Below are 11772 nucleotides of genomic sequence, written 5' to 3'. Positions count from 1 at the left end.
TTAACTTAAATTCGACAACAACATATCAACAATACTCTTCATATTCATCCTCTTCAAATCCGTATACGTTTGCCCGGTTCCAACAAACAAGATGGGCTGTCCTGTAACGTAGGTCATTGATAGTGCTGCTCCGACCTATGTGAAACGCAAAGTCAATCCAAGATGATCCTCTTCGCTATTTTTGCTGAACAATGAACATACCTTGTCATCAATAGTATCAAATTTGGTCAATATTATCCCATCAATTTGTCGTGGGTTTTGCAGGCCAGAGTAATCACGTAATGCTCGGTTGAATTTGGTGAGTTGGTCGACGGCTTCGTTTCCTACGAGTGCTTCACCGACGAATACAATCTTGTCTGGATTGTTTGTCGTTACCAGCTACAGAAAAAAAGCAGTTGGCGATCCTGAATAGATGTCACATACATCCACAATATCTGCACCTTCGCCAAAGCTCGCATCAAAGGCTCATTATCTTGCATACGTCCAGCAGTATCAACCAAGACCACATCAAATCGATTGGCTTTGGCTAAAGAAAAGGAAAATCATCAGATTCAATAAGTCAAAAATCATCAGCTTCAAATCTCCTTAACAGTACCGCACGTACCATAAGAAATAGCATCCTTAGCAATCCCAGCTGAATCCTTTCCATATCCTCGTTCATACAATTCAACAGTAGATCCCTTTTCCAGAGCTTGCAAATTACGAGCGTGTACTCGTAATTGCTCTACTGCTCCAGATCGGAAGGTATCACATGCAGCAATCAGGACACGGAGTTTGTTTTGGAGGAGCCAGAAACACACTTTGGATAGATTCGTACTCTGAGGGAGGAGACAAATCAGTAATCGATGAGGGTGCAGAAATATTTGAGAACGCAGAATCCAGCCTAAAAAATCCATGCCAAACAGCATTCAAAATCTCCATATCAAGATAATCCACATACATACCTTCCCGACACCATTAACTCCAACAAACACAAACGAATACGGCCGTCCCTCACTCTTCGCCGCAAAGACATCCCTCAACACATCAGTGCTAGTCCGTGGCGTCAATATCTTTCTCAGCGATACTTCCATGGCCAGTTTTACAGCATTCTGCACCCCACTAAACGTCCCCAATTTCTGCCCTACCATAGTCTTTGACACTGAAGTACATAGCACGGTAGCTATGTCAGCAGCCACATTCTTATTTATGAGATGTTCCTTCATTTTGGCCATGACGGATGTCAGGTCCTCTTCTTTTAGGACTCGTGGACCTGTTAGGGATGACAGGACTGAGAAGAGGGAGGTTGAGGAGAAGATTGATGATGATTTTGCGGTTGGTTTCGTTATGGGGGCCTTGCTTTCGTTATCTTCTTCATCGTCGTCGTCATCGTCGTATTTGTTGTCCATTTCAGCTGCTTCGTATAGTCCTTCTGATGAGTATGTGCCCATGGCGTTTCGATCAACCTATGAGGGGTAAGAAAGGCTACATGGGGACGTGCTCATTTGTTTGAATTCTACAAATCCCATACCAGCGACTCTGCAGCTTCAGACCCATTCTCATGACTATCACCATTCGTAGATTCCGAGTAATCCAATACCTGAGAAGGGTCTACGGACATTGCAGTTCCGTTCTCTGCCCATACACGCATTTGCTTCTTCTTTCTCCTAAGAAACATAAGAAACAGGGGAGTGCGTAAGCTAAAAAAAACGGCTGATGCCCTAGCCTTATAACACTCCTTGCCCTGAGACTAGCTACTACTTCATTCACTCAATCAAAACACGGGTACTCACTCTCCACTTTCAGCACTCGGACTCTTTGAAACATTCGTACTAGTCTTGCTAGGACTTGTACTTGTTGATTTCCTCCCAATACCTTTAGCTCGTAATTTAGCTATGTTCCTGGCAATTTGATCAGCATCAGGTGAATCTGGAGCTGAATCTGAAAGATCTGATGCGATGACTGGTTCTGGCTCTATTAAGTGAATATCGCCTGAGGATGAATGCCCTTTTTTTGGAATAATAAAAATCGATGATGTGTAGATACCTTTCTGATAACCTGGTTTAATCTTGGACCCTTCCAATGTAGTCTGATATTTCTTGCTGTCTTCGAATTTTCGTGGGCCTTTGCTCTTCTTTTCCTACATGGAGGAGAACGTGAGCCATTAGCGGAAAAGAAATACAATAAGAAAAGACGTCGAACGCGATCAATCACGACCACATCACCACAGCGACACATACATCTCTATCACGAGCCTCCAGATCCTCCAATATAGCATCAAACTTGTCATCGAAATCAAACTGGTGCAAGGAATCGACATCACAAATTGCATCCGTGTAGGACGATATGAACGCCCGTTTCACACGTTCCAGTAGTTCGTCAATGTATGTTAGATGTAGGATTTTCTGATATGCGACCTGGATGTCGAGTAAGTGTAAGTGTCCTAGTTCACGACGACACTACCCACCACCAAATCACAACTTCATCACTACCAAGCACACATACCACAAAGATGACGCCCAGTTCATTAGCAATACTCCATTTCATATTATACGCATTGTATAGATACGAGTTACCCGCGACCTTTTGGTCTAGGAGTGCATGTTGGATTAGACTGTTTATTGGATTTGACTTTGTGTCTCCCGCCCAGGCTTTTGACCATAGGACTATGCCACCTGTTGTAAGCACTGTGAATAAGTCCAACATTGTAGATGATGTCTACACGGAAATCAAGGTCAAAGTAATCGTTTTTGGGGGTTGTGAGTTTTGAATGTCAAGTTATGACAACAGCGACAGCGAAAAGGATCACTAATAGGATGAACGCGTCTACCACTCTAATGACTTTAAATACACGTATTAGTGTCTTAAACAAGCACAGTGGAAGTCTGTGAACGGATGTGATTTTCGTGAAATGAGCAACCCAATAGGAGAGACGAGCTCAAGTAACAAGATGTAATAGGATAAAAGGCCTCCTAGCACCACTATCATCATTTAATGTTTAATACCACAAGTTGGATGTATATGCACGTGAAGCTGACGTGATGCATCGAGTATCTGGGCTTTTAGCCGTCAACCCGAGTCGTCGTTTCCAGCTTCCATTTCTTGCATACCAGGCATATATCGCACCTATAGGGGATTGGAAGCTTGCATAAAGGTAAGTCCCCACTAGATCGAAATGTAAATAAAGTTTGCATATTTCACATGTTGGACTCATGACTCTCTCTCAAACTAGAAGGTGCTAGTGCTGAAAAACAACTTGATATGAAGATGCACACTCACACACCACAGCAATCAAGTCCAATAACCAGCATTTCCCAAATATGAAAGTAGCCACTCGTATGAATTCACTACCTAGCTACTCGATCGGTTACATGAACAACACTCCTCCAGGAATAACCACATTCATCAACAATGAACACAGTCAACACCACACACGAGCAAACCTCGGCTCAATCTCACCAACAGCATCATCAACCTCAACCGTAGACTCGACCGAACTACGAAACAGTGATACCACATCCGTTATATCCCTACCAAACAACAACAACACTACCACTGCAAATAGTGTATCTCCGCCTGCCTCTCCACCACCGACTCTCTCTCATAATGACCACCATATGCACGACCCTCATACTACACAACCAGCTATAAATGACGGTGCTCCACAAATGGGATTATCACACTGGGAGCAACAACGCAACCATTGGAGACGGAATCATCAAGAATACAATGAGAATAGTTTCGAGTCTTTTAGATCGCATCCCGCTTTAGAGGCTGTAGAGGAGGCACATTATGAGACTATCTTTTCGAGTATTGTTCATAATCAGGTAACATTGTGTTGTCTGCAGAGAACGTAGTTATCGATGTTTTTTTTTTTGCTAAATCTCTCGTTTCCTTTCACAGCGCCGGTTTGCTAGACCAGTCCCACTGGACTTCGTAACGACTGTACTGGTATGAAGCAACAAAAAAAGCCACATATTCACCGAAAGTATGGAAGCTCACAAACTTCTTCGCTTTAGGTCCACGGTTGGAAGGCCGAAGGACTCTTCACTCCTCCGCCAGGATATGACGCTCAACAGCAATCATAAGAGAGCTCTATTTTATAGATAGATCACGCTCAGCACTCCCATCGCTGACAAAACATTGTACTTGTTAAATCTCGTCTGACGTCTTTTTTATGTAGTTAAATGTAGTTTAGTTTTTAAAATTCCTTTTTGAAATGACTTATACACTGCCCAGTTGCGCGTTCGTGTTGTGTAAAACGGTTGTCCTTCGTCTTCACCTGTGTGCAAGGTTTTTTTTTTGCAAAACTCTGTAGCTGCAATTCGAGCGATGCAAGACCTATTCAGACTCCTAACGTCTGGAGCGCGATTAAAGCGTAAACAGCCGAGTAATGTATCTACCGTAAGCTTCCTTTGATCTTGTTAAGCTCGATCCTTCACAATTTTTGACGCTCTTCTTTTGTGCTAAATTAGACAGCACAAGAACAGTTTATAGACGCCTCGACTCCTGAAATCGATTTCTTTTCATCGTCAAAGAAGACTAGTGCTAGTACGGATGATAGTATACAGCATGTAGACAAGAGGAGACGAGTCATTGATCAAGACAAGGATGATGGTGGTGATGAGGATGGAGAGGAGGTTGTTGCTGTTGAGAAGAGTGTAAGTTAGCAGCGTGTGAGAGAAGTCAAGTTCGTCTATTGGATGAAGATGCTTTGATCTTTGATCCCTTTTTTTTTGTAACAGGCCAAAGACATTCGCAAAGACCACCGGATCAGAGTATTCGGTAACGATATCCCAACTCCAATTACAAAATTTGAGGATTTGACTGCCAGGTACTTACACACACTTACCATTTCTTTTCGGCCTCTTTTGCCAACACCCTTCACCAACAGATACAAGCTCCGCAAATTCATACAACGCAACCTGACACAATCAGAATACACGACCCCAACGCCAATCCAAATGCAAGCAATCCCACTCATGCTGGAAGGACGTCAAGTCATGGCGTGTGCGCCAACGGGAAGTGGAAAGACGCTTGCGTTTGTGCTGCCGATTTTGCAGACGCTGAAGGGTCCTGCTGCTGATAAGGGAGTAAGAGCTGTTATCGTTAGTCCGACGAGGGAGTTGGCTAAGCAGGTGTGTGAATGTATTTGCTGGAACACACAATTCGAGGGTTGTTACTGATATTTTTTTGTTGGTTAGATACATCGACAAGTAGAACGAATGAGTCAAGGCAAGCCATTCAAGATATGTGTCTTGGCGCAGAATTTGAATATGGGGAAGGTTCATTTGCAGGCTTGTGGTATGTGAAGTGTTTGAAAGCTGGAAGTATGCAATTCCTATACTGAGAGTTGGCGTTTTTTTTCGCATTGATAGATATTCTCATCAGTACACCGCTTCGACTTGTGAATGCCATTAAGGAGCAGCAAGTTAGTCTTCATTTGTAAGTTGTTGAGGTGTTTGTGTGATTTCAAGGACAGTCTACGAAAAAAAACGCCCGTCGTAATGGGTCAGCACATATTCACATATACAACCCTCGCTTACACTTACATATTCCTATAGGGTCCGACACTTAATCCTCGACGAAGCAGACAAGCTCCTCGACATGGGCTTCATAGACCAAGTAGACGAAATCCTAGCCGCATGTACAGCACCCAACCTATGCAAATCCCTCTTCAGTGCCACCATCCCGTCAGGCGTTGAGACCTTGGCTAATACGTTTATGGTTGATCCTGTGAGGATTGTCATTGGGTCTTCGTGAGTTCGACGAATTACATAGTTTGAGGTCCTTTTTTGCTGTACTTACACAACTCGTGTGATAGGAATGCAGCCACAGACACAATCAAGCAATCGCTACTATATGTTGGATCAGAAGAAGGCAAAATGATTGCGATTAGGCAATTGATTCAACAAGGTATCAAACCGCCTGTATTGATATTCGTGCAGTCTATTGATCGAGCGAGGGAGTTGTTTCATGAGTTGGTGTATGATGGGATTCATGTTGATCTTATACACGCTGAGAGGACGAAAGCTCAGGTAAGAGATTCTCGATGTTGAATCAGGGTTTTTTTCTTGGTGTGTTGGAACCTTGAATCCAACCGAAAGAGCAAACCCCCACTACTGTATGTTGATCTACGGTTCTTCTTTATTAGCGAGATACAATAGTCGAAAACTTTAGACAAGGCCGCATATGGGTCCTCATCACCACCGAACTAATGGCTCGAGGAATAGATTTCATGGGTGTCAACTTGGTCATCAACTATGACTTTCCCCAGACTGTACAATCGTATATACATCGTATTGGACGTACTGGTCGTGCTGGGAGACCGGGAACAGCGGTGACGTATTTCACGAAAGACGATGTGGTGTATTTGAAGAGTATTGTTAATGTTGTGCGTGGTGAGTTACACTTGAGTGCCTGCCTGGTATGGTTCTTTCTTTGTGGATGGTATTGATTTTTTGGCTTTAGAATCTGGATGTGATGTTCCGGAATGGATGTTGCAATTGAAGAGGCCGAGGTTTGTGGTTGTTTGTTATTGTGGTGGTGGTTGAAGCTAACCGCTTTCTTAATATTAATAGTAAGGCGCAAAGGAAACATGTCAAGAAGTTTCCTATCAGGAGGAAGGAGATCAAGACGTGATGATTGCTCTCAAGAACACGTCATATATTCCTTGTTGTTTATCGTGTTTTTCCTCTCATATACAGATATATAATTCATCAAAACAACGCGTTCCAACGTGATTCTACTAATCTCAATCCGTTCTCTCTCCTCTGCTCATCACCGATCTGCCATATATTTTTTTTCATCAAATGGAGTAACTCCCTACATGTGCTTGAATCAAAGCCATTCGACAATCATTTATTTTAGACAAGTTTTGAAACAGATACAACAAGAGCTGAACGAACAATGGATAGGAAAAAGACAACATCTACATTAACGCTCAAGAATACTGTATACGCCAACCCGGAAAAGGGTGCCGATCTGGATGCGCCCGTACAACAGGCATGTTCATATCTTTTTCGCAAGCTTTTTGGTTGGGTTGAGCTTTGGCAAATGGATAAGGACGAGGTTTCGTTTGATCGTTCTTCTGTATTTGCAGAGGCTTTATTACTGATGCACATTGGCGCATCCCTGTGTTGTTTCTTCCAAATGAAGCATTTGTTTTAATCTGTATCGAACCAAGAACACCACCACAAAATCTAACCACCTATATTGGTTTTATATTAGACAACAGATCCAATATCCTCCATCTTCAAACTGCTTAAATCGACAATTGGGGTTGCGAATGTGTTTGATATTAGACTGAGTCTGCCGAGTCATTTGATTGATCCTGTGTCTGCGTTGGAATTTTGGCAGGTATGTTTGTAGTGCTCTGTAGTCCAGTGATGGATTCCTTGAGTGTTGATTGAATGTGGTTGCTTGTGTTTGAAGGAAGGCGTTGCAATGTTCGTTTCCTACCATTTCGGGGGGTTTTTTTTGTTGGGCAGTACCAGTGGAAATGGTTTGGATAATTGAACTGACTTTTGATGCTTAGTATATGGATCGGCCAGATTTGTTTGCGTGTTTGTCCGATTCAGGTATGTGTGTTTCGCTTGAAAATGTCGTAACAAACAAACTAATCAAACCGTTTATAAATTATAGACGATGAGGTCTTCAGATTTTTGGGCATCATACGCTTCTGGTTCTCCAAAGACTCAAAATGGAAGGTATGCAACCTCTTTCGCTATGACTCAACTGCCAGGTCATCACTCACACACCTCTTCGACAGAACCACGCAATCCGAAAACCATACAACCCAATCCTCTCTGAATTCTTCACGTGTCACTGGAACACCACATCCGCATCACCCGTATCTCCACACACACGTTCGCCATCCCTCACCTCCGAATCATCTTCCTCCGCCACGTCAGATGAAACGGCCGATATCGTAACGATCAATGATGAAAAGGAGGAAGTCAAGGTTCATTATATCGCTGAACAGATATCACATCATCCGCCCATGTCTGCGTACTATTTTGAGTGTGTGGAGAAGGGGGTTGTTGCGCGTGGGGTTGATCATTTGGCTGGGGTATGTTTGTGTTGTTTGATGGATGCGCGGGTGCAATAATTGGGCTGACAGCTGGTCTTTGTGATTTTTGTAGAAGTTCACTGGAACTTCGTTCCGTATTGGACCTGGTGAATTCAATGGGGGCATATTTGTGAATTTGAAGCAGCGTGATGAAGGTATGTTTGTGTATTGCACTTGATTGAAGTAGCATTTTTTTGTGAATGTCAGTCGTTTTTCTAACTTTGCCTTCTCATACTGTAGAATACAATCTGACACATCCACAAGCTGCTGTAGCCGGATTCATGGTACGTAGCCACACTCAACTTGGCTTCCTTTTTAACTTGATTAATAAAGGCACCCTATATTCCTCACTATAGACTGGGTCAATCTACATCGCATGTGCCGACAAGTGTATAATAACATGCCCGAAAACAAACCTCAAATGCATCATCGAGTACAAGGAAGAATCCTTCTTTGGCAAACCCAAATTCGCCATCGAAGGCAAAGTATACCGCTACGATTCCAAGAAGGATGCGTTACTGACACCCGCTGAACGTGCCAAGAATGATAAATTGGCTAAAGTCGATGATGGTGATGTGGTTGCGGTTGTGTATGGAGCGTGGAATGGGAGGGTGTGGTATCGTTTGGTCGGTGATGTAAGTTGTTTAGCATCCTGGTTCTTCCGGAGAGGTTTTTTTTGGTCCAGTATTTTGTTGAATCTGACCTTCGTTTCTCACATGTTAGGAGACGGATCATTTGTTGATTGACGTAGCAGAATCCGTTATACCAGACAAGTCTGTACGTGACGAGCACCTGCAGCATGAGAATGAATCACGACGTGTGTGGAAGCATGTTACGGAGGCGTTGCTGAGGAAGGACTACAATAAGGCTAATTTGGAGAAGAGGAAGGTTGAGGATGAACAGGTTCGTGTTGCATATGTGATCTCATGGTGTTCCATGAGTTGTTTGGAATGATTTGTTGATTTCACTAGTAGTTTCGGCTAACACCTTCCGTTCTATAATAGAGGGCAAAAGCAGCTGAAAACGCCAAGAATGGGGTGAAAGTAGAATCCCAATTCTTTGATTTCGAGCATCCTTCAAAGCCTACATTGAAGAAGAGCGTCAAATTGGGCGACCTTATTCAACAAAAGTAAAGCAACACACATTTTAGAAAAGGAAGATCCTCATCTTGTTTAATTTTTTTCCTTGTTTTATAATTATATGTTGAAAATGAATCATCAACTCATATGGTGATAGTACACCGGTTTCGCGAGTTGTGTTTTGATTTGATTATACTAAAATCACGTTTTTGGAGATATGAACGCGTCTGTACCTTACAAGTGCATGGACTGTTGGTATGCAGTATGCATGAGCAAGCACATGTACATGACTGTGCAGCGTATTCGCATTCCGCCTTTGTTGTCGCGGAACTGAGAATGAATGGGTTGTCCTGAGTTTGAATTTCCCAAAAACAAAACAAACTTGATCAAACACAACAAACCACAAGAAACATATATCAAGCACGATGCCCACAGTAGAAGAACTCCACGCTCTCGCATCATCCAAAAAGAAGCCCAAGCAGTCATCATCATCGTCCTTTCTCCAATCAAGCACCATGATCAAAAACAAACTAATAGTACACCAGGACGAGAACACGACAACCAAAGCAATGAGCAACAAAACAAGAACAAATAAAGTGCTTGCCATCAAGAAACTCGTTGTATCAACCAAGCCATCATTAGCATCTACCGAATCCGCACTTGGATCTAGTACATCATCAACATCGTCTTCTGGTACTGGAGGGACTACAACATCAACAACAGCATACACGCATGACAATAAAGAGAACTGGGATCCCATCAATCTTGTATTCCATGGTACTCCTCCTGCTGTAAAGGAAAAGACAATCACACCTGATGTTGTAAGGTCACCAACATCATCGTCGCCAAACAAACGCAAGGAGCGTGATGGCGAACAAGTATGTGATGATGTGGTAGTAGCAAGAGAGCCACGATATAATGAATATGATTACGAGTTGTGTGAGGTTACTGCTGCCTACTCGCCACAAGGGTTTGGTGGGTTTGGAGGTGCCAGGTTGAGAACTAGGAGTAGTGGGGGCAGGAGTGTTGCTGCTGGGGTGAGGAATGATCGCTCGGTATGTTGTATTGTCTGGCTGTGTTTGATTCATGTTGAAATAGAACATCGCGTTTCACTTCACTAACATGGTTTTTTTCCTGGTGGTTAAGAGATCCAAACGACGAGGCAGCATCAAATTCGATGATGATGTGCTAGAAGCCAAAGATGATTCCGTGATGCTTCTACCGGCTCCTCATGTTATGGAAAAGGTATCTACTACTACGGCTATTACAATGGATGTTGGGGCGGGAGAAGCGCTCAAGAAGAATGTCGTTGCTGCTAAAAAGGGTGTCAACAATGCTACTGGTGGCAGTAGAGCTGTGGAAATCAAGCAGAGTGGTAAAGATACTAGAGAGGCCCAACAGAATAGTATGGTGAGTTTGTGAAGGCATGACTTGTTTAGAACATTTCCTTTTTTTGGTTTGAGGACGATGTAAACAATTGCTCCGTTGATTCTTTATTTCGTTTGATTTATTTTGATGGCTGCTTCAGTCAAGTCAAAATTGTATTGCGCTCATTACAATTATTAGCATACACAAACTTAACTGTGCTTCATTACCTGACACAACCTCATCCATTCTAACAATAATATATTATTCATTACAGAAACGATCTGTGGGTGCTGCTCTTGGCCAAAAGTCAACAAATACATCACAATCAACTGTACGTTGCTAATCAAAGAAGATTTCAAGGCGGCTTCTTTTGCTCACATTACTTATCTCCCTGATCTATCAGAAACCATCCAAATCATCAACAACAAAAAAGATACTAGCATCACAACAAGCTTCAACTATAGATTCAGAAAACAAAGTAGCTTGTTAACACACGACAACCTATTAGGCCAAAATGGATCTATACATATTGAACTTTTGGGGGGCTTTTATTGAACAAACTTGTAATTTTCAGCTACTCTTTTTTTTTTACACTTTGGACGATTTCATACAACACACACAAGAAAACACACAACACACACAAAGGATATAAACGCTTAATAAGAAAAAAGAGAGCATTTGTATATTAGAACCTTTTAATCTGTAAGAAATGGATAGAACATTGAACCAGACAAACAGTGTCTGTTGATGCGAGCGATGAGTAGAGCATTGGCGAAACCAATATGTGCAGGTAAGTTCATGGAATCACTTCTTTGAGTAGAGCTTTATGACACAAAAAAGCTATATATCCAACATCTCCAACATATCACATTGACCAACGCCTTCTACATCATCTTGGCCATGCTCAACCACGACATCTGTATTTTACCGTCATCACTACCTTCAACACCTACCTCCTCTTCCTCCCGGCCTTCACATTTTGATCTGCGGTCGACCCAGAGTCGTCTTCACCAACAAGAATCCAATACGTCCAAGATCTAGATGCAGTGTAGTATGCCTGGTGGTGTATATTGGGTTGAGTTGATTGAAACAGGTGACAGAAGTACAATCCAGTTCAACAGAATCGCACTCAGGTTTATGCCAACCAGACGCACCATCAGTCACCCTAATACCAAAAGAGTCAAATCTTGAGTCTAGTTTCAAACTCGTATCAAATCACTCACGGTTCCAGACGAAGCAAATACTCTTTACTCTTTCGAATTCTTCATGTGGAAA

The 11772-nt window shown here is 42.6% G+C and overlaps 4 protein-coding genes across 4 annotated transcripts; 3 read left to right on the top strand and 1 right to left on the bottom strand.

Annotated features, from left to right (window-relative positions):
- On the bottom strand, positions 1–2685 carry SmJEL517_g06224 (uncharacterized protein; the record flags this gene model as incomplete). Its single annotated transcript, XM_031172150.1, has 10 exons — positions 1–135; positions 202–378; positions 441–526; positions 605–818; positions 945–1445; positions 1511–1646; positions 1773–1953; positions 2026–2119; positions 2220–2396; positions 2485–2685. 10 exons carry the CDS (start codon positions 2683–2685, stop codon positions 1–3), a joined length of 1902 nt encoding a protein of 633 aa, XP_031021877.1.
- A 614-nt stretch (positions 2686–3299) lies between these two features.
- On the top strand, positions 3300–4067 carry SmJEL517_g06223 (uncharacterized protein; the record flags this gene model as incomplete). The annotated part of the gene is made up of 3 exons (XM_031172149.1): positions 3300–3806; positions 3883–3930; positions 3999–4067. 3 exons carry the CDS (start codon positions 3300–3302, stop codon positions 4065–4067), a joined length of 624 nt encoding a protein of 207 aa, XP_031021873.1.
- Positions 4068–4311: 244 nt separating this feature from the next.
- Positions 4312–6621, top strand: SmJEL517_g06222 (uncharacterized protein; the record flags this gene model as incomplete). Its single annotated transcript, XM_031172148.1, has 11 exons — positions 4312–4383; positions 4455–4640; positions 4725–4813; positions 4874–5117; positions 5184–5283; positions 5358–5424; positions 5544–5738; positions 5804–6017; positions 6134–6380; positions 6451–6499; positions 6561–6621. The coding sequence occupies 11 exons, from the start codon at positions 4312–4314 to the stop codon at positions 6619–6621; spliced, it is 1524 nt and encodes a 507-aa protein (XP_031021876.1).
- A 267-nt stretch (positions 6622–6888) lies between these two features.
- Positions 6889–9183, top strand: SmJEL517_g06221 (uncharacterized protein; the record flags this gene model as incomplete). Its single annotated transcript, XM_031172147.1, has 10 exons — positions 6889–6975; positions 7210–7338; positions 7517–7559; positions 7624–7688; positions 7751–8050; positions 8124–8205; positions 8291–8334; positions 8407–8685; positions 8774–8953; positions 9055–9183. The coding sequence occupies 10 exons, from the start codon at positions 6889–6891 to the stop codon at positions 9181–9183; spliced, it is 1338 nt and encodes a 445-aa protein (XP_031021872.1).
- Between the last annotated feature and the right edge of the window lie 2589 nt (positions 9184–11772).

The sequence above is a fragment of the Synchytrium microbalum genome (genome assembly GCF_006535985.1).
Source record: "Synchytrium microbalum strain JEL517 chromosome Unknown SmJEL517_scf0092, whole genome shotgun sequence".
Lineage (NCBI taxonomy): Eukaryota > Fungi > Chytridiomycota > Chytridiomycetes > Synchytriales > Synchytriaceae > Synchytrium > Synchytrium microbalum.
This window is presented reverse-complemented; position numbering and strand designations above follow the sequence as displayed.